The following is a 22,361-nucleotide window of genomic DNA, read 5'->3' as shown; positions in this document are numbered from 1 at the left end:
GCGTCCTCAATACTGTAAAACAAATATTTGGGAGGGCAACACAAACGTACGCTCTCTCGAGAAGTAACTGAATGCGTCATGATTTAAAATGTTCTGAGGTGCTCGGCGTTCCTTGGTTGTGACCTGTTTTTGAAGGATGGGGAAATACGTCGTCTCCCCACTTGCATTTTGACAATTTGCTGAGTGTTTTTCGTGCAGAATGTTAAACCGTTTTTTACCTTATCGCGGCCCTTTACTTTCGGTTTCCGTTCCAAAGTTCAGCTTTTAGACATAACGAGTTGGCGGTGGCCGAGGTTGCGGCACCGCACACTCAAATTGACTTTGTTCCAGCGACCTATACAGTACAAATACGATAAATTCCTTTTTTTTGTTTTTTTTTCACGGAGGCAACATGACAGCAAGAGTTGAAACCAGCGGTGCAACTTCTTCTGTTAGCTTTAACACTAATAGTGCGATTCATTTTAAGAAGAAAACAACAATTTACGCCGTTTATGTAATCGCCGCGTTGGACATAACATGGATGTTTTTACAGTTCTCCATAACGCCAGTAAGTGTCTATTCTTCTGAAACGTTGGACGAGCATTTCGTTTTCCCTGATTGCTTTCAAGTGGACGCTGCTCCGGAAGTGACCATTGCTTATACTGTACTCAAAGGACAACCGACATCGCCTTTTTATTTCCTAACTGACATCAGAAAAACGTTTTATCGCATCTAAAATACCCAAAACACGCAGTATGATATTTTTATTCAAATGCAAAACACCAATAAAAATGACTTAAAGTGTTCAAAATCTGCAAAAAAAATTGAGCAGCGAATTGGGCATTTTCAGAAAGTCCCGCCCCCAGTTCGTGACGTCACGCCAAGACGTCTTGCATTGCTGGAGAATCAAAACAATGGCTTCAGATTCGGAGAATATGCTTTCTTTTTACACATCCAGTTATGAATATGATTCAAATAGTTCTGAAGATGAAAGCACAAGTGTTTGCAATCGATTAAAGAATTTATTCCGTGCCATTTTGAGGCAACATTGGGGGGAAATGGATCACCAAAAAAGAGGCAGAAAATGGTGTCCAAGCTCCTGTGAGAAATTAATAAGCCCGTTTCCACAGGCTGATAAATTCCTTCCATGGAGCTTGGTCGCCCTCTTCTGGCGGCTTTTTGGTGCAACACGAGGTTTTCAGACCAAACAAGTACAACAAAATACATTGACTTGATGGAAGGACTGCTACAATGTGTCTTTTTTCGGTCAGGGGCGTTCCTTCAGTGACGTCACGTACAAACTCGTCACCAACTCAAAAACAAGACTTCCTGAATATTCAGCGCGAGTCTTAAAACGTAAAATATAGCTATATGCGGTGGAATCTTTGTAAAATACGCTCAGTAGAAGTTATTTGAAGCCATTTTACAAATTATGGACACAACTTGTCCGGAGACGTCGGTTGTCCTTTAATCGTTGCCATGGATTTGAGCCAATCAGAATTCACGTTGGACTGCAAAATAAAACTGGACACCGCAGTGTATTGGGATATTTTGAACCTCGTTATACAGCCCAGATGATTTTCAATATTTTAACAGTGCATTGTAAAATTAAATCAATAATTATGTCCATTGTTATAATACAAGGTCCTGGCATTTGATACCTGGGCCTTCAATGGAAATTCATCCGACAGAATCAAACTTTTAAATTTACACCTGTGTTTTGCTATATAAACTTTGCTTGGTTTGACTAACCATCAGAGGACAGAAAAATACTGACGTGGTTGTGTCCATGGGGGCAAATTTGAAATCAGATTTGTGAATGCTTCGATTGCAAGACATACTGTTCATGCGTACAGAATTACGATCAGAGAGAAAGAATGGCTTTCGGATCACGGAGGATATCATCAACTAATCAGCTGTTCTCTTAACAAAACCTGCAATGTCTGCAGCTGAACTGAGTGCCTTTTAATTTCTGCCGACTCATGCTCAAGAATATATACACGCACAAACACACTCGTACACACACGCACGCACGCACACATGCGCGCGCGCACACACACACACACACACACACGAATACACGAATGCACCTAACTCGAAAAGATGTCCATCTATTTTGTTGTATTGCTGCTTCCAATTAAACTAGGCACTGTGCTCTAGGCCTTAACCACTCTATTGTTGTGGAAGAAACAAAAAAAGTGTATTGAATGCATTGACACACATGCCCATCAGTTCATCATGTGCAGTAGTTCCACGCAGGTACATCGTGGATTGTGAAACGACCATTTGTTTCTGCCGACGTATTCTCACATGAAGAACAGCGAGCAATCCCTGAACTGTTTTTGGAAATGATCAATATAAGACTGTCACTGACATTGGGGAAGTACCATGGTCATAGTGACTATTTTTCAATGGTCAGATAACACTGAGCATAAAACATAAGCACCAATGTCCACAAGGTTGATTGTGCTATTTCAGAATCAGAATCAGAATACATTTATTCGTCGTATTTCAGAATCAGAATCAGAATCAGAATCAGAATACCTTTATTCGTCCCGCAATGGGGAAATTTGCAGTCCACAGCAGCAATTGAAGAGGGATGGGGTTGGGGTGGGAGTGAAAGGATAGAAAACAAGATATTCTAAGCATAACAAAATAAAAATGTCAACTGTATACTGTGCAAATGTAGATGTGCAAAAACCGTTCTATAAACAAGACTGTACATAGTGCAGAATCAAGAAATGCATTTAGATATATTTCTGCATTATATATAACATTTGGTGAGCGTTTTGAAAGTGAAATCTCAAAATGGGTCACAGCCCGTAACCTAGGGCAGACCACCATTTCTGAGAGTGATTCCTATCTGTGTATTGTCATTTTTATCAAATCTTAATGTGATCTTACACAAAATGCAGTCAAATTAAATTGTCTTCACATTTTTGCACTCTGAAAGTTGTGGCTCTGTTATTAGCAGAGTACTCTATAGCAGCGCATGGAGTATTGTTACATTAGACTTGTTCTCTTGAAAAGATCAAATAATAAATATAGAGTGTTGGCTTAAAAAGAAACTTTCGAATTACAATTTTGATGCATATAAGAGAAGAGTGGCTGTTAGCTGCCATAATAATGAACACCTCATGACATGTTAATGGATGAAAAAGTCTCTCTGTTCTGTGCTTCTAACAGTTTTTGGCAAGGAAACTGGGCTTTGACACTTTGTGGTTTGGTTATTTACAAACCACTGTTGGTGTGATGCAGCTGTTTGGCGGGCCTTTGTTTGGAAGGTAAGTCCAGGCATGTGTCATTGAGATGTTTTCAGACTTTTGTCATGCTTTTCCCGAACTCAACCTGCGTTGTTGCGCTTCCTTTTATTGTTTGGCAGGTTTGCAGATGTACTCGGGGCCCGAGCGGCGTTGTCGTTGGCGTGCAGCGCCAATGTTCTTTTCTTCATTTTACTGGCAATTGCAGACTCCCCTGTCATGCTTTTTGTGCAAAAACTCCCCACAGTTGTCATGCATGTCCTCCCTGGTGAGCGTCTCTTTGTATTCCTAATCTCATCAGTTAGTGCACAGGTGTCAAAGTCAAGGCCCGCGGGCCAAATCCGGCCCGCCACATCATTTTTTTCGGTCCGCGAAAGCAAATCAAACTTGTTAAATTCCATGATGATTGCTAAAATCTGAGCCAAAATTTCATATTTTTAGATGTCAACCACAATAAAAGTCATTATTCTTGACTTCAGATTTGAAAACGAGTTATTCATTAATTTGCTGTGTGCTCTATATGTAATATTTGAAGGGATTTAAACATTCTAATGGGTTCCCCAAATTCATAACGGCCCTCGAGAGGAAACCATAACTACAATGTGGCCCGCGGCAAAAATGACTTTGACACCCCTGAGTTAGTGTGCTCATGCCACACACTGAAATTCTCTCTCATAACTTCCATTTTTTTTTTACATAAATGGCTTGAATAAACTTCCAATGTTTAAATTATATAACCCGCAGCTTCCCAGATGGTTGTATCAGACCTTTCAGAACCCGAAAAACGCGCCGATGGACTTTCCAAACTCGCACTCTGTTTTGGCATTGGAATGATGGCTGGCTCCACTATGGGTGGCCATCTTGTCAAAAGCTATGGGTGAGTTTCACGCGGTCATCGATATGTTTTGCACTTTTTTTTCCACACACCACCGCTAAGAGTTAGCTGACTGGGACTTACACACATTCTCTTTATTTGGATGTACAGTAAAGTCTCTTTATATCGATATCGGTTATATCGACAGTACTGCTTATTACGATACTATTTCTATGAACTCAAGGAGAAAATTACATGCCCGCAGGATTGGATATATCGATAGTCTGGTTATATCGATATTTTTTCAGACTCCCGAGAATATCAATATAACGAGACTTTACTGTATTTATTTCTGTTTCTTCATCATATATGATTGGATGAAATCATATCGCAAACATAGAGTATAATTCTGCAAATAAGAAAACATTTGATTTTCAACATTTTGAGTTCATGTGTGGTTTTTTTCCAGTTAACACAAAGTGCACCTTGTATTTCCCAGGGAGAGATTTGCTGCGTGGGCTGGCGCTGCAGGGAGCACAATCAGTTTGCTGTTGGTATTAAGCTTTATCCCTCGAACCACTAAAGTTCAAAGTCAAACCTCCAAAACAGATTGTAAGACACATTTGAATTTATTATTTTATTTAAATCTCTTTTTTAAAGGAAATTGTACATTGATCAAATGTATATTGTACATTGAGTAGAAAACAGGTGTTTGGCTGAATTGCGTTTTTAATTTGAAGTACTTTGGATCCTTATTGGCACTCTTAACTGCAGGCAAAATATCTGTTAGCTGTGTCTTAGTTAAAATTTTCCATCTATACATTTAAAAGCACTACTTCATACTATGGGTTTAAATCTGGAGAATAACATGGCAAATTAAAATCATCCCACTTATTAAGTCATTTATTGAACTCCTTTGTTGTTTTATTTTGGATTTTGAATGAGATTGGCGTGACATTTCCAATGCAAAAGGTAGAATACACCGACTACTGTGTCAATCAAAGTTTATTCAGATTAATTTATTAAATGCTGGTGTATCATTGTCAAGGCAGCCCAATAGTCGAGTGGTTAGCATGTCGACTTCACAGCTCCATCCTGGAGTTTGCATGTTCTTCAGTTAAGTTTATAAGAGGGGAAAAAGGCTTCCTGATTGTTTATGTAAATGCTTATCAGCGGTTTAAAACCTGGTTAGATATTTAATTTATATGGCTCTTTTTCCGGGTTCTCCGGTTTTCCCTCAGATTTCACAAACATGCTCGGCAGACTGATCGAATACTCTAAATTGTCCAAAGGTGTGGATGTGAGTGTAGATGGTTGTTTGTTTCTGTGTGCCCTGCGATTGGCTGGCATCCAGTCCAAGGTGTCCCCCACTTACTGCACGAAAACAGCAGGGATAGGCTCCGACCCCCCGCGATCCTAGTGTGGATTAAGCGGAATGGAAAATGAACAAATGAAAGCTGTGGGTCATCAATCGTGGATATTGTTCTCATCACTTTGTCATATCGTCTTATACTTATCATATGTTTTGAATGCACTGCAGCTGAGACCAAAAGCAAGTCCGTATTCGCTGTGGGCCAGATCACAAGACTCATGAAGTTTCCAGGTGTGAGACAAACCTTTCTTGTGAAGATTGTTTCAGGCTTACCATCAGGTGAGAGTTGTTTTTTTAAATGCACCAATATTAGTCAATGGATTTATAAACACATGGAAATTTACTCTTGTATTCGTGAAGGCATTTTCCAAGTGATGTTCTCTATAATCACATTGGACTTTTTCAAGTTGACTCCTGAGCAAAATGGATATATAATGGCATATTTTGGAATCGCTCAGATGGTGAGTCATTCACGAATATCTCCTGTCATGTTCAAATTGTCGTATTTTCTGCACTATAAGGCACACCAAAAAGCATTCGCCAAAACACACTCCAGACAACTCTGTGGGCTCTGTAAAGCCATGATGAAAGGAACATAATACCAAAAGCATAGTTAACTACTGACTAAACTAAGGAAGGAGACAAGCAAGACTTCTCTGGATTTTTTTGGCCCCTTGTGGACGTGAGCCCATGAGGTTTGTTTGCCTTATTGTTGAATCAATTCATAACTTTTGTCATTTATTTACTGTGTGACCTCAACTTACACCTTATCTTACAAACTTTTCGTCTTACAAACGTCAAATTTCTGAAAATTAAACCTTATCATAAGCACTATTTTCATAATACACACCCACCACACCCACCACGGCTGGCGGAGTGATCTTCGGCGGAAGCACACGACCAAACACCACCAGAGGTTAAGTTACCAACAGTCCTTATGGAAGGTGACTCTCGTTCCATAAGCCATCAACAACCATCAAAAAGGTCAATAAAACTTTATTTTACAGCACAGTTTATTTCTTTATGTAATGTGCCTCTCTTTACAAACAGCAATTCCCTTTGACCTTCGACCTCCAACGCCATTCCATCAAGGCATCAATGACCATCACAAATGTAAATAAAGTGACTTTATGATACAATGCAGTGTATTTCTTTCATTACAATACAATAGCACATTTATTATACATAGAATAAGGTATGTTGTGTGTAGTTTTAAGGCTTATTTAGTTCAAAAGTATATTTTATGGAAACCTGGGAACGGATTATTCCCATTTTAATGGTTTCCTATGGGATTTTTTTTTTTAGATACACACTTTTCGCCTTACACACTCAGTCTGGGAACCAATTAAGTTCGTAAGTTGAGGTCTCACTGTATTTTGTAATGCCATATTATATTCGTGTTTGTGACAATTTTTCATGGTTTTGTTGCAGCTGCTTGTGAAGGCTCAATTTTAATAAAGCTATATTGTATTGTATTCCCTTCAGCGTAGCTTCAGTTAGTGGATGCATGGCACAACCACAGCTACCATTGTAGCTTCTAGCCTATGTGCCTTATCATGCATTGTGCCCTATTAAAAAAAGTTTTAAACTAGTCCATTCATTGAGGGTGCGCCTTCTAGTGCATAAAATAGAATCATATTATTTTGTTGCATGCATTATACAACAAAGTCATGGAACGGCAAGCCTTTGTTCAGGTGACACAGGGCGGAGTGATTGGACGACTTACAGCAAGATACTCTGAGAGCTCATTGCTACTTCTGTCGATTGGAATTTCTGCTTTTGTGGGCCTGGCTCAGGTACACCCCGTACTCACACTCTTGTGAAAAAAACATGCAAGTCATTTGCTGTATCATGTTTAAGCTGGTTGACTGAAAAACGTCCATCTGTATTTCTCTTCTCTTCTCTCTCTCTCTCTCTCTCTCTCTCTCTCTCTCTCTCTCTCTCTCTCTCTCTCTCTCTCTCTCTCTCTCTCTCTCTCTCTCTCTCACACACATACACACAATGAAAAACACAATATATGTACTACATTAGTACCCACCATCCAATGCAATTTTAAGGAGCCTCTAAAATGTGTTCTTCCTGCAGGCTTACATGCAGACTGTGTTTCAGTTCTGCCTGACTGTGGTCCCCATGATATTATCTCTCAGCGTGTTTAATGTCATCACAGATAGTTTACTCACCAAGAGTGTACCTCCCTCTGACACAGGTAAGATCCTGCTGAATTGTCAGTAAATATTTTAGCACCGTTTTTCCCAGGCAAAACAGACAAAGTACAATTCCTCATTTCTTTCCCAGAACAGTCTAATTTCAAGCATATTTTACAAAGGCTGATGGGATAATAACAGTGCCATTTTATAATAATACATTTAATTTAAAAGTGCCTTTCTGAACACCCAAGGACACTTTACAATAAAAACAATACATAAAACAATAAAATCATGAATATAACAAAAAATAATAAAACAGCAGATTAAACTACACCATGAAAGTTTAAACAGGGGGCTTTTGAGGTGAGATTTGAAGGTACGAAGGGAATCAATGTTACGGATGTTGGGTGGAAGTGAGTTCGAGTTTGGGAGCGGTGCGGCTGAAAGCTCTGCACCCTATCATGGGGAGACGGGCAGAGGGCATACAGAGGTGGAGGGAGGAAGCGGATCTGAGGGCCCTAGAGGGAACGGAGATTTGAAGTAGGTCAGACAGATAGGGGGGGGCAAGTTTATGGATGGCTTTAAATGTAAACAGAAGTATCTTGAAATCAATACGAAGTTTAACAGGGAGCCAGTGGAGCTGCTGGAGGACAGGAGTGATGTAGTGAAAGGAGGGGTTTTTAGTTATGATCCGGGCTGAGGGATTTTGGACTAGCTGGAGTTTATGGAGAAATTTTTGATTGACCCCGAAAAGAAGTGAGGTACAATAATTGATATGGGAGGTGACGAGACTGTGGATAAGGATAGGAGTGGTGTGAGGGGTGAGAGAGTGACAGAGACGAACGATTGAGGTGGAAATATACAGACCGAGGTATGTTATTTATATGGGAGTGAAAAGATAGTGTGCTATCGAGGATGACACCCAGACTCTTAACCTGAAGGGTGGGGGGCACGGTAGAACTGTCAATGGCGAGAGAGAAACTGTTTGCTTTGTGAAGGGTGGATTTAGTACCGACAAAGAGAAGTTCAGTTTTTTCGCTCTTTAATTTGAGAAAGTTATGAGAAAACCAGTATTTAATTTCTGAGAGGTAAAGTATAAGAGATGCAGGTGGAAGAGAGGCGTCGGGTTTACTGGAGAGGTAGAGTTGGGTGTCATCCACGAAGCAGTGAAAGTGAATGCCAAAATTGCGGAAGATATCACCAAGAGGAAGAAGGTATGTAATAAAGAGAAGGGGCCCCAGAACAGACCCCTGGGGCACACCAGACACAGGAAAGGACTGTGACGTGAATGAGTTAATTTGGATAAACTGTGAGCGGCCAGTGAGGTAGGAGTGAAACCAGCTACGTGGGGTGTATGTGAGGCCTAGAGTGGAAAGTCGGTTGAGCAGATTGGGGTGAGAAATGGTGTCAAAGGCTGCAGATAGATCAAGAAGGATGAGAATAGAGAGGGACCCGGTATCTGCTATTGTGAGAAGTGTTTTAGTGTTTACTGTAACCCCCAAAAATGTATTTGGATACAACCCAATATGCAAGATGCTTAATAATGTATGCTAACTTTAATCTTCCATTTCCCTGTCTAGGCACAATGTTGGGACTGTGTGCGTCAGTCCAGTCTCTACTACGGACAGTTGGACCAACCATCGGTGGCTTTCTCTATGTGAACTATGGCATTTCCTCCATTGGCTTTCTTCAGTTTATTGTAAATAGTTCTGTATTTGCATATCTGCTGAAGCGTCAATTCAACAAGAAAGACATATATAAAAAATGAAAAAAAATGAAGGTGGGTTTTTCCAACCATATTTAAAGGACAACCGACGTCACTTTTTTGTTTTTTGACACCAGAAAAACGTTTTATAGCATCTAAAATACCCAAAACATGCAGTATGATATTTTTAGTCAAATGCAAAACACCAATAAAAATGACTTAGTGTCCAAAATCTGCAAAAAATTGAGCTGTGAATTGGGCATTTTCAGAAAGTCCCGCCCCCAGTTCGTGACATCATGCCAAGACGTCTTGCATTGCTGGAGAATCAAAACAATGGCTTCAGATTCGGATAATATGCTTTCTTGTTACACATCCAGTTATGAATATTATTCAAATAGTTCTGAAGAGGAAAGCATACATGTTTGCAATCGATGAAAGAATTTATTCCGTGCCATTTTGAGGCAAACGGGCGGGGGGAATGTCTTACCCAAAAAGAGGCAATAAAATGGCCACCAAGCTGTGACGAATGAATCAGCCCGTTTCCACAGGCTGATACATTCCTTCCATGGAGCTTGACTCCTTCTGCTGGCGGCTTTTGAATGTAACACAAGGGTTTCAAAAAAACAGTACAGCAAAATACATTGATGTGATGGAAAGAGGCTACAATGCGTCTTTTTTACGGTCAGGAAGCGGTCATTTTCTGACGTCACGTGATGACCAACTCAAAAACAAGACTTCCTGAATGTTCAGAGCAAGTCTTAAAACGTAAAATATAGCTATATGCGGTGGAATCTTTGTAAAATACGCACAGTAGAAGTCATTTGAAGCCATTTTACAAATTATGGACACAACTTGTCCGGAGACGTTGGTTGTCCTTTAAAGTGATTCCAATGTCCAATGCTCGATTATTTTGAATATTCCTATTCCCAAAACTTTTTTTCCTTAAGTAGGAACACAGCGGCTCCTTAATTTTAGGGCGCACATTGTAAGCCTTCACATGTCCACTCATTTTTGCTGTATTACTAATGAATGAGGTGCAATACAGAGTGCTAGTCCATCAGCAAAAAAATGTTCAACAACAGGGTGGAAAACATGTTCGATTCGATGAAGCATTCATTTTAACTGTCTCATATTTTTCCAGGTTATTTTGAGGCTAGGTTTGAGGATTCTAAAACACACGGTTGTTACAAATCAGCACACATTAGCTCATGATGCATGATGGCCTACTAATCACTTATTTTTTCCAATACAGTGATACCTCGGTTTACGAACCCCTTGGCTTACGAACTTTTCAGTTTACGAACATTACATTTATGAAAATTTTACCTTGGCATACAAACTTTACCTTGACATACGAACTTTTTTTATACACAGAGCCGCCTCAATGAGTGATGTGTCGTTCATGAATGAGCCCGTTCTTCTAACAACAAAATGGCAGCCGACTGTTTTTGTCCTTTATTCCCCGCCACCAGTCTTCGGTTAAAGCCACGTGATTAGTCAAGAACGCAGCTGTGAGGGCAGGTGGTTTAAACATTAAAGAGACAGGCAGACGACAGTGAGAGTTTCAACTTTGATAGTTCAGACTGTAGACTGCAAGGTTAAAATATCCAATCAATTGATCAAGGAGGAGACTGTGCTGAGCGGTTGCGCCTTTTCGGCAGCATGAATATGCCAGTACTGTTTTTGAATGGGAGGAATGTCGGTGCCATTCAACTGTCATCGCTGGACAGCTCTGGGGCCATTGTGCTTTTTTGCGCCTGTAATGCGCAGCATCTTCACAGCCCAGTGCTGTTCGACAGTCTGCGGCTGGATGGATGCATGACTTGAGGAACCCGCGATAAGAAGAAAGGAGCATCAGCGCAGAGCGCCGATGCGTATGTGGAACTGTTGCGGCTTGGAATTGAAGCAGATTTATGTGGAACAGGAGATGTGAGACAATCTCTTTTCGTCAATGGATGCTACAGCTGCGTGTTTGCTTTCAACATTTAGCTTGTAGTCGACGTGCACATTCCACCATGATGTCCCTGATCCACTGGTGGAAAGACGCTTTGATCCTCTCCTTTTTCATCTAGAACTGCTTCATGTCATCACAAAGAGGGTACAGCAAGTCCTAAAGAATGAATGTCTCTCTGTGTCTTTGATTTGTCATATTGTCTCTATGCTGTCATATTATTTGTTATTTAGTTTTTTTTTTGTTCTTTTGACTTCAAGACGGCGCCGCGAGAGTGGCTGCCTTTCCAGCAGCTCATGTATTTTGTTTTTATACTTTCATTCCTTTCATCACTTTGCTGCTGTGAAATGTAAATTTATCCACTGTGACACTAATAAAGGCAAATCCAATCCAATCAGGCTCCACAAACAACCCGCACAAGCCATCTGTACACTTGACAAGGGATCATTCCTCAAGATGGTGAAAGAAGGTTACGTTCCTCATCAAGGATTTAATGCTGATAAAAGCGGCCGCTCCATTCCATCAAGCCATCAACGACCTTCACAAAAGTAAATAAAACGACTTCATTATATAGTACAGTTCATTTCTTTAATTATAACACCATAGCACATTTATTATACGTAAAATAAGGTATATTTTGAGTAGTTTTAAGGCTTAGAAAATTAGAAAGTAGAGAATTATGTTTTATGGGGACCTGGGAACGGATTATTCTCATTTTAATGGTTTCCTATAAGAAATTAATTTTTGGCATACACACTTTTCGCCTTACACACTCTGTCTGGGAACCAATTAAGTTCGTAAGCCAAGGTATCACTGTACTTCAACAATTTTAACTTTTGAGCTTTTGGGAATTGTCAAAATTCAGCATTTTACGCTCTATGTTTGTGTCTTACTTGAAATGATACTTTGTGGAATACAGGTAACAGTGTTGTGATGTAAATAACAAAGCATTATTTTTCTCCATATTAAGCAGTTTTATTTACATAAATATTTCTGTGGGTCTGACAAGGGTCAAAAACCCAACTCGATTATGGTATTTGTATACACGAAAGAGGAAGGAGGGTTGGGATCACTTCTTCTCAGAAGCCTCGGCTCCAGCTTCCAGTATGGGCGGAGCCTCCTTGCTCTCTCGGTGAGCGGGGAACACCTCCCACGGTGTGTTCAAGTCAAACTTCCGAAACTCCTGCGCCAGCTCCACCGGCTCCGCTACCACACGCTTCAGTTCGTCATCGTAGCGCACCTGGTAGAAGCACAGGTTCAATTACTGGACTATAGAGAAAAAAAAAATTAGATCTCAGAAAATGGGCCTTTGGCCTCTCTCTGACAGGTTTTTGTTGCTGTTTTTTATTTCACAGCTGTGAACAACAACAAACAAAACTAAGTTTTGTTTCCCAGCAATCAATTGCATCAATTTCAACATCAATAATGAGGGCTTAGGGGGCATTAGAGATTTAGCAGAAATGACAAAAATCTCCCTTTGGTGAACAAAATACCCGAATATGATCAGTGATCACCGTCCACCGACACTCATTTGTTGTCCTATGGCAAAAAAACTTGAAAATGGTTGCCCACAAGGGAAATACGGTACAGTGATACCTCGGTTTACAAACATTACATTTGTGAAAATGTTACCTTGGCATACAAACTTTACCTTGGCATACAACTTTTTTCGTACACAGAGCTGCCTCAATGACTGATGTGTCGCTCACGAACGAGCCCGTTCTTCTAACGACAAAATGGCAGCCGACTGTTTTTGTCCTCCATTCTCCGCCCCCCAGTTTTTGGTTAAAGAAAGCCATGTGATTGGTCAAGAACGCAGCAGTGAGGGGAGGTCGTTTAAACATTAAAGAGACAGGCAGACGACAGTGAAAGAATTCCAACTTTGATAGTTCAAAGGCAGAGTGTAGACTGCAAGGTTAAAATATTCAATCAATCAGGCTCCACAAACAACCCGCACAAACCATCTGTACACTTGATGCAGAAAGCTATCAACCCAGCTAAATGGAACACAATTGATGAGGAACTAGATACAATTATCACAGAGAAAACACCTGCAAGGGATCATTCCTCAAGATGGTGAAAGAAGGTTACGTTCCTCGTCAAGTTTAATGCTGAGGAAAGCGGCTACTCCATTCCATCAAACCATCAACGACCATCACAAAGGTAAATAAAACGACTTTATTATACAGTACAGTTTATTTCTTTAACTATAATACCATAGCACATTTATGATACATACAATAAGGTATATTTTGTGTAGTTTTAAGGTTTAGAAAATTAGAAAGTAGAAAGGTATGTTTTATGGGGACCTGGGAACGGATTATTCTCATTTTAATGGTCTCCTATGGGAAATTCATTTTTTGGATACACACTTTTCGCCTTACACTCTGTCTGGGAACCAATTAAGTTTGTAAGCCAAGGTATCACTGTACTTATTTTTTTAAGGCTTGAACTTTTAGGGTTAAAGCAAGAGAAAAATGTGAGCAAATATTTAAAGTAAAGTACACACGCTCTTAAAACAAGTGTTTTAAACAAAAGCTCCTTTGTGGATTTCATCTCTCGCAGGTAATTTTTGGAACCTAACCAACTAACAATTAGAAATGTTACTAAACTATTGTCTTTGAAGTATTTTTAATGGCAACAGTTTGAATCTGGCACAAATTTACTTAACTTACTTAACTTAACTTATTTGCTCTGATAACTTTGGTGATTCTGTTGTATTGAGAAGAGAGGTTGTCACCTCAACATATCCTGATAGAGGGAAGTCTTTCCTGAAAGGATGACCCTCAAAGCCGTAGTCGGTCAGAATGCGTCGCAGGTCAGGGTGGTTGGCAAAAAACACACCGTACATGTCCCAAACCTAAAAGAGAAAAACACATGTGCGCTGTTTGGGTAAAGCGACTTCGAGAACATTTGTCAGGACAGGTGTGTACTTTGTGACTCACCTCCCTCTCGTACCAGTTGGCAACCATGTGGACGGGAACAGCAGAATCCAAAGGCGTGAGTTCATCTGTGTATGTTTTAATTCGAATACGGGAATTGTAGCGTAGTGACAGCAAGTTGTACACAATCTGGAAAACAACACAAAGCTTCTAGTTTAGTCCAAATGTCAAATTAGGAAAACAAACGCTTCCCTGCTGATGAACATTCGAGTTACAAAGAAAAACGGTACATACAAACATTTTGCGGCTACTGTAAGTCGAAAAATGGCAAGGGCTGGATGTTTACACGACGGACACCAAGGCTGACCAATCAGCACTGTGTGTTGCCAACGAGTTCAGGCTGCGACGCGCCAAGCTTGCTTACGATTGGCTGCATAGAGTATGTAGGCGGGGAGGAAATCCCTCTTACCATTTGATGCTCCAGGAGGACGCGATGCATAACAAAAAGTAATGGCTGCTGGCAAGTAGCTTCAGGAATGGCTTACTGAAGACCCAAGGATATATGTTGTCGTAGGTGTGAATTTATTTTACGACTGTTAGAGCATCTGTGTTTTATAATTCCCCGTTCAGTGCTTGACTTTAACATACATTCCATATAAAATATAGCACTGAAGCAACTTACAAACAAATTCACCTTACGAACTACCGCTCCCCACCTTACGCATCTCGGTCGTAACGTGGGAAGCGTAGGGTATAATCAAAAACGTGTGATGTGGGCTATATTTGTTGATCACTGTGGTATTGAAAGCAAATTACACATTGTTAACTCATTCACTGCCATTCACAAATTCATTTGGGAATTGAAAATATGACGTGGAGCGCCATTCCCGAATTTGTTCGGGTTTTGGTTTTTCTTGTAGGGGGGAGTGCGAATAAATCACTGGTCAGACCTCCGGCAATATTTTTCCCTCCCACAAACGGGCAGCAGTTACCTTTTGTCCAGCCGCCCCCACTTTCATCTCATATTACTGAAAGAAGAGAGTCTAAGGTTTCTTACCCTGCATTGAATGTTTATGTAGTCCTAAAACTCAATACAGTGATACCTCGGCTTACGAACGCCTTGGCTAACGAACTTTTCGGCTGACGAACGTTAAATTCACGAGAATTTAATCTTGGCATACGCACTATTTTTCTAGATACACACGACACACATAATGAGTGATGTGTCGTTCGTGAACGAGCCCGTTCTCCTAGCATGGAAATGGCAGCCGACTATTCTTTGGTTAAAACCGCACATGATTGGTTAAGAACGCAGCAGTGAGGGGGCGGGGGTTACAGAAACATAGTGCTGTAAAGAAAATAGATTAAAGCCGCACGTGATTGGTTAAGAACGCAGGGGTGGGGAGGGGGGGTGCAGAAACACAGCTGCCAATAAAATAGATAGGCAGACGATGGAGAGAGAGTGAGAAAATGGATAGAAAACACCGTGAAATTTGGACTCGTTTCAACTTTATTGCTAGTTCAAAGGTAGAGTGTAGACTGCAAGGTTAAGATATCCCATCAATGAGGCTCCACAAATAACCCGCACAAGCCATCTGTAGACTTGATGCAAAAAGCTATCAACCCAGCTAAACAGAACACAATTGATGAGGAACTAGGTAAAATTAGCGCAGAGAAAGCAGGGTAACTTCACTCGGATATCGTCAAGAGGCAACCTGGAAGTTCGTCATCCATTGATGATGTCAAGGCTAGCCACAGATGGTTCGAGAACTTTAAGCGTCGTACAGGGATTCATAGTGTCATTCGTCATGGCGAGGCAGCCAGTTCTGACGATAAAGCGGGTTGAGTGAACGATGGCACGTGTGGTTGCCGCTGCTCACCCGCAGAAAAACTTATCATGTGACTGTAAAGTGTCCTTGAGAGTTTTGAAAGGCGCTTATAAATGAAATGTATTATTATTAGTATAAAGCTGCCAAAGCTTACAAGGAATCATTCCTCGAGATGGCCACTCCATTCCATCAGGCCATCAACGACCATCACAAAGGTAAATAAAACGACTTCATTATACAGTACAGTTTATTTAATTTTAAATAATTTTAATTACAGTTTATTAATTACAATACCATAGCACATTTATTATACATAAAATAAGGTATATTTTTGTGTAGTTTTAAGGCTTAGAAAATTAGAAAGTAGAAAATTATGTTTTATGGGGACCTGGGAACGGATTATTCTCATTTTAATGGTTTCCTCTGGGAAATTAATGTTTGGAATACACACTGTTCGCCTTACACACTGTCTGGGAACCAATTAAGTTCGTAAGTCAATGCATCAGTGTCTTCTGTGGGTCCTGGAATTTGAGGGAAAATGACAAAAACCCTGGCACTGGAGTGGACACATTTTTGCACGTCTGGCAGTGAGTGAATTAGTTAAGAATACAGGCTTTTTAAAAAAGTGTTTTCATTTACACCTAAATTAAAAAAAAACTGTACCTCAAAGCGATTCTGTCGTGAAGGAATGTCGACAGCTGTTAGATCGATCATGTTTCTGAACTGAGCGTTGGAGTGGTCCCTCAGGAAAGTCAGCACGGGGATCACGCCGTCAGGGTGGATCATTACTTCCAGCTCATTATAACATGTCACCTAAACACACACACACGCACACACACACACACGCACACACACACACACACACACACACACACACACACACACACACGCGCACACACACACACACACACACACACACACACACACACACACACACACACACACACACACACACACACACACACACACACACACACACACACACACACACACACACACATGCACAAAATCTGAATTTTTTGAATCTTTTAATCTCAAATGGATTTTAGAACTGGTTTGTTCAGTAGCTCAACTGGACTGACATCTTTATCCATGGCAGGATCTATTTTGTTTCTGAACAAAAGGCAGGATTAAGGCGTAAGCATGTGCGGAAACCATATGTGTGAACTAGTCAAGACCGATTTCTCATGACGTTTGTCCTGATAGTGACCATCGTATTTCCCCACATAATCATACGCGCTTTCAATTGGATCGGGCTGCACTTACTTTTTGCATTGAACTGACCTGAACCTGCTGGATATATTTGGGCATCATCTCAGCCACATACTCCCCAAATGCTGTCAGCTGATTGTGGGTGACTGCATCCTTAGGCCGCACGGTGGCTTCAGAGAGGACATGAAGAGGTGACAAAATGTTTATTGGGATTTGACACAATTTGGCTTCCAACATCACAGGCAGATATTGACCTTTTTAAACAGACCCAAATTGAACAGTTCTACTTCAAAATATTTTTGGGGGGGTAGAATTGTGCATTTGCATGACCCTAAGTCAGGGGTCGGGAACCTATGGCTCTTTTGATGATTGCATATGGCTCGCCGATAAAACTAAATACATATTCTCGTTTTTTCCGCCGTTCATTTCCTGTTGGGGCTGCAGTGGGCGGAAAGCGCAATTTTGATTGGATGACACTGACCTAGGTTGGCCGAAAGCACCATTTTTATTGGATGATACTGGCCGTCATGTTGAAACAGGTAAAGCCCAACGAGTGCACTTCAGCTTGAATGCACCGGAGCATTCGCCTCTGCGAGAAAATGTTCTGATTCTAATTTGCAACGAAACAATACCATCGATGAAACAGTCGAATGTCAGTGACATTCTAACAAGCCCCATGTTAATGTTAGCATCAACATACTTCTGCGAGAAGTAGATTGCAGATAGCAAGTGTGGCAGCTTATGAGCCGTGTTCAGGCTAGCTAGCAGTAACTTCGCCTCTGGACCAGTAAGTTGAATTTCATTCCGATCGTTTGCCTGGATTTTTACCAATCACGAGGAACAGAAAACCATTCATATTAACGGTGAGTACTATCACAAAGTTATTTTAAATAATACATTCTGATATTTTGTTGAAAAGTGGCCGCGCGTGCGTGTTTGCGGGCATGTTTGCGTGTGTGCGCCTTTGTATGTGCGCGTACGCCCGTGTGTGTGTGCGCACGCGCGTGCGTGTGGCTCTCACTGAAAAACATTTGATGTAAATCTCAATTTAAAAAAGGGAGGCATGCACTCTTATTAATACCAAGAGTACTGCGGCCCCAGCACAGGAGGCAATTTCTGCGCCCCTTGTCGAGCATCGGGCAGTCATTAACCAACTATCTACTGTCTAAAAGACACAAAGTGATGGACATTCAGAAAGCATAATAAAGTCACAAAAAAATAAATAATATATTCATTCATTCATTTTTCGTCGCGGAGGATGCTGGAGCCTATCTCAGCTATCTTCAGGCAGTAGGCAGGGGACACCCTGAACTGGTTGCCAGCCAGTCACAGGACGTACAGAAATTAACGACTATTCTCGCTCACACTCACACCTAGGGTCAATTTAAAGTGTTCAATAACCCTGCCATGCATGTTTTTGGAATGTGGAAGGAGGACCTGGAGAAAACCCATCCATGTCCAGGGAGAACATGCTAACTCCACACAAAGAAACTGGGGCAGAGATTGAACCCACGACCTCTGCACTGTGAAGTCAACATGCTAACCACTCAACACTGTACCGGGCTGGGCTAAAATAATATAGTTGAAGAAACTACTTTTCTGTCTTTTTCAGGGAGGACACTGCATGTTTTTGCAACATGGGCAAACACAGATCACAGTGCGTTTGAAGGCTGCTTCAAAATTATCTATGACTGTCTCAAAAAATAGCTCCATCACACAAGCTATGAGCACATTATTCTACTATGCAATTATTAAAATTTAAAACATTCATTTGAATGTTTTAAATGATGAGAGTCATATTCTCAGAATCAGAACCAAAGGGGACATTTGCAATCTACAGCAGACGATTAAATGCTTTCTGATTCTGAATTTAAAAGGGGGTGGGGGGGGGGGGTTAAAAGATAAAAACTAACTATTCTAAGCGTAATAGAAATGTCAGAGGACGGAAATGTATAAATTCTTATTAGAACTCCTAACTTGAAGTATGTTTCCTGCAAAAGACTGAGTTCGTTGAAAATACAGAATACATGGATAGTATGCAGTAGGAGTATTTTAACTCTGAATACCCACTACAGCAATCGATATGCATTGTATTGTATTGTGAAGACTTTCATAATGCACTGTTAAAACAGTGTGTTTAATTTGTACATACGTTTTGTTTCAGTGGTGGAACTCTGCAATCTGCTCTGCTGCAGGAGACATGAAGATCGTGCAACTGGACGGATATGAGAAGGCAAAGTCAAGTACTGGACAACCGTTTGCATATGCAACACTGTCGGCGAGATACAATGAACGTGATACAGGGCCAATATAAATCAGTATTCTGCGTTCACTGAGATTGAATCTGGCTTTTCTATAAACATTTCTGGAAGGTTCGACCAAATAAACACTCATGGCAAAACATAAGGAGAGGTGATTCCAAAGTTTCTTCTAATATCGATGACTTAACGCGACATAACAAAATGCAGTGCTCTGAACCATTCTATGATGCTCGGTTGTCAGTTTTAGCTAGCTCGAAGGTCAACACTACTGACACGAGGCCGTGATAATTGATCGTATCGTTTCTAAGTGGCGAACAACGAAAAATAATGTCATTGTGTTTCGCCTTCAAAAGCGCATTTTTGTTTATTAACTTACTGGAGAAACCCTGTCCGAGACTTTTGCGGACAAATCGTATAGCCGCAGCCATGTTGACTCAATAGTCGCTCTTCTTTTTTCACGGGAGTGGAAATGACAGACTGGCCCGCCTCTGTCGCCGCCGAGTGGATTGGATGATGGAGAAATGGACTGTATATGTCGAGAAATTCCATAATTTTAAACATTCAGCCAAGTTCCAAGTATCAAAAAATACAAGCAAGTCAAATCATCTCAACACCGAATTTATTAGCAAATCAAGATTAGTCATTCTATCAGCAAATCCAATCATATCACAATATTGCTAAGTCCCAAATTTGAGTGTCTGTCATTATAGTTTCACTCTTTTGATATCAACTTAAATCAGATAGCTGCAATAACACTTTTATGGTTCCAACCGCCAAATTGTCTTCTCCTTACTAAGGGTCACTAAGCTTTAACATACTTATTCTTGGTTGCTGATTACAGTAAAGGCATGGCAATTTGATACACACTACTGAAATATCAAATGTCATAAACTCACTCTTCATGATTTTTTTAAACTACGTGTATATGACATTAATTTACATTAAGAAACTTTTGGTATTCTGGACAATTTTGATCATTTTTGACACGGTGTTCTTGGCGGTTACATCAACAAGTATTATTACTTGTTGTAATATTGATAAAATACATTTAAATATGTTTTTAAAATATTTATAAACAGAAACCAACTAGGAACTTGAATATATTTCAAAGCCAGTGGTGAGCGAATATATTCAAAGCCAGTCGTGAGCCATGCATGTCAACCCTAGGCCTTCAGTCGTGCTAAGTCTGAATCAATCCACAGCTGCATGTGATTTACTACAAGTCCACTAGAGGGTATCATTAGCCACTAAATAACTGTCTGACCTTAATCTTAATTACAGTAAAGTCTCGTTATATCGATATTCAAGAGAGTCCGAAAAAATATCGATATAACCGGGACTATCGATATATCCGACCCTGTTTGCATGTAATTTTCTCCGTGCGTGCATAGAAATAGTATCGATATAACCGGGACTATCGATATATCCGATATCGATATAACGAGACTTTACTGTATGTCCATCTATTCTTGAAAAGTCCGTCTTAAAAATGGTTTTAACAGTAAATCTCCAACTAAATCAATTTCTTCTCCTCCTTGCGCCATTGTGGATTAACAACACAGCTATTAAATCAACAAACCAATATATTTGCTTATGCAGCTCGCTACTGATACAGTGTCCTACCTCTGGCCAGTCTGCTCTTCTCACTAACAGCGAGTGATAAGAGCAGTTTGATTTTCATATATAAATGGCTATTCACTAGCCAATCATACTTTGCAAAAACTCGGACGTTTACCAGTTCCTGCAAGAGGGCGTTGGTACCCCTTTTGGATTGCCAACGCTAAATCTGATTGGTTAAAGCAGGGGTGTCCAAAGTCGGTCCGCGAGGGCCGCTGTCCTGCCTGTTTTCCAGCTCTCCCAGGAGCAACACACCTGATTCAAATGATCAGCTCATCAGCCAGCTCTGAAGCAGCATCAAGATGGTCCTGATGATTTGAATCAGGTGTGTTGCTTCTGGGAGAGCTGGAAAACAGGCAGGACGGCGGCCCTCGAGGACCGACTTTGGACACCCCTGGGTTAAAGCAGGAGAGCCATCAACACCGCATTTAATGCTCCAGGGCCCACAGAACTGATTGTGAAGGCGTCCAGGTGGATTTTTAACCTGTGTAACAAATGGTGGCTGAAATGTGATTGGTTAAATCGCTTAAAATATGAAAACACACATTTGGAAGCAGCGCAACAGGGGAAAAGTAATGAAAGGAAGCTGAAAGACAATTTTGTATTATTTAATAAGAATTCATGGACAAAATATAATTATACATCAGTCTGTGATGTAGATATTTTTAGGCCAGCAGAGAAGGCCTTGCAGGTCCTGACGGTCCACCAGTGTTCAAACCAATTGACACAGCGCAAAAAGAACTATTTTATTTTTCCGTGCTCCTTTTTGCTCATGATTGTTTATATTAATTTCGATTATCTCTCGTCTTTTTCTCTCGTAATTCAGAATTTTAATAATTCGTTAGAATATATTACCCGATATTAGGGTCTACGATGTGCTTAGCATCTGCCTATCCCGCGTCATAATGGGCATCCCGTTGGTGACCGGAATTCAAGGCATATCCAACACAAAGCAGAACTCATATTTCACCGGTGACTTTAATTTTTAAATTATCACAGGTTACACATTGTAAGACGGCTTCACAATGCAGAGGTGCAGCGTTCGATTCTTGCTCTGGCTTTCCGGAGTGGAATTTGCATGTTCTCCTTGTGCCGGCCTGGATTTTTTCTGGGTACTCCAGCTTCCTCGCACATTCAAAAACACACAAAACTACAATGAACAGATATCACAATATTTTTCCAGGTTTTATGGGGATGTAGTTAAATGTAGTCATGGGTCTTGTTTATGACTTGCAACCTTGCATGTTACTCTTTTTAAATGATCATCAACATAATGTTTTTTTCCATTCATTTTCTGAACCATGTTATCCTCAATAGGGTCGCGGGCGTGGG

The 22,361-nt window shown here is 40.6% G+C and overlaps 2 protein-coding genes across 2 annotated transcripts; one reads left to right on the top strand and one right to left on the bottom strand.

Annotated features, from left to right (window-relative positions):
* Positions 1 to 13: 13 nt before the first annotated feature.
* On the top strand, positions 14 to 11,072 carry slc67a1 (solute carrier family 67 member 1). Its single transcript, XM_088991919.1, has 10 exons — positions 14 to 547; positions 3,166 to 3,263; positions 3,362 to 3,507; positions 3,984 to 4,116; positions 4,553 to 4,665; positions 5,594 to 5,704; positions 5,786 to 5,886; positions 7,120 to 7,221; positions 7,511 to 7,631; positions 9,153 to 11,072. Exons 1-10 carry the CDS (start codon positions 392 to 394, stop codon positions 9,338 to 9,340), a joined length of 1,269 nt encoding a protein of 422 aa, XP_088848045.1. The 5' UTR covers positions 14 to 391; the 3' UTR covers positions 9,341 to 11,072.
* Positions 11,073 to 12,144: 1,072 nt separating this feature from the next.
* Positions 12,145 to 19,895, bottom strand: ndufs3 (NADH:ubiquinone oxidoreductase core subunit S3). The gene is made up of 7 exons (XM_088991921.1): positions 19,789 to 19,895; positions 19,304 to 19,366; positions 17,224 to 17,321; positions 16,603 to 16,752; positions 14,174 to 14,299; positions 13,969 to 14,088; positions 12,145 to 12,468 (listed from the first exon to the last, which is right to left on the bottom strand). The coding sequence occupies exons 1-7, from the start codon at positions 19,838 to 19,840 to the stop codon at positions 12,298 to 12,300; spliced, it is 780 nt and encodes a 259-aa protein (XP_088848047.1). The 5' UTR covers positions 19,841 to 19,895; the 3' UTR covers positions 12,145 to 12,297.
* Between the last annotated feature and the right edge of the window lie 2,466 nt (positions 19,896 to 22,361).

The sequence above is a fragment of the Hippocampus bargibanti genome, linkage group LG03 (assembly GCF_051943395.1).
Source record: "Hippocampus bargibanti isolate YZ-2025 linkage group LG03, ASM5194339v1, whole genome shotgun sequence".
Classification (NCBI taxonomy): domain Eukaryota; kingdom Metazoa; phylum Chordata; class Actinopteri; order Syngnathiformes; family Syngnathidae; genus Hippocampus; species Hippocampus bargibanti.
Note: the sequence above shows the minus strand (reverse complement) of the source record. Positions and strands in the feature narration are given on the sequence as shown.

Excerpts from the sequence above, each read along its gene's own strand:
- ndufs3 (XM_088991921.1), bottom strand. The coding sequence starts at position 19,840 with ATGGCTGCGGCTATACGATTTGTCCGCAAAAGTCTCGGACAGGGTTTC. Across the intron at positions 14,300-16,602 it reads CACGACAGAATCGCTTTGAG|ATTGTGTACAACTTGCTGTC; the intron begins GTACAGTTTTTT and ends GTTGTTTTCCAG. Across the intron at positions 12,469-13,968 it reads CTCTATCAGGATATGTTGAG|GTGCGCTACGATGACGAACT; the intron begins GTGACAACCTCT and ends TGCTTCTACCAG.
- slc67a1 (XM_088991919.1), top strand. The coding sequence starts at position 392 with ATGACAGCAAGAGTTGAAACCAGCGGTGCAACTTCTTCTGTTAGCTTT. Across the intron at positions 548-3,165 it reads TACAGTTCTCCATAACGCCA|TTTTTGGCAAGGAAACTGGG; the intron begins GTAAGTGTCTAT and ends TGCTTCTAACAG. Across the intron at positions 4,117-4,552 it reads CATCTTGTCAAAAGCTATGG|GGAGAGATTTGCTGCGTGGG; the intron begins GTGAGTTTCACG and ends TGTATTTCCCAG.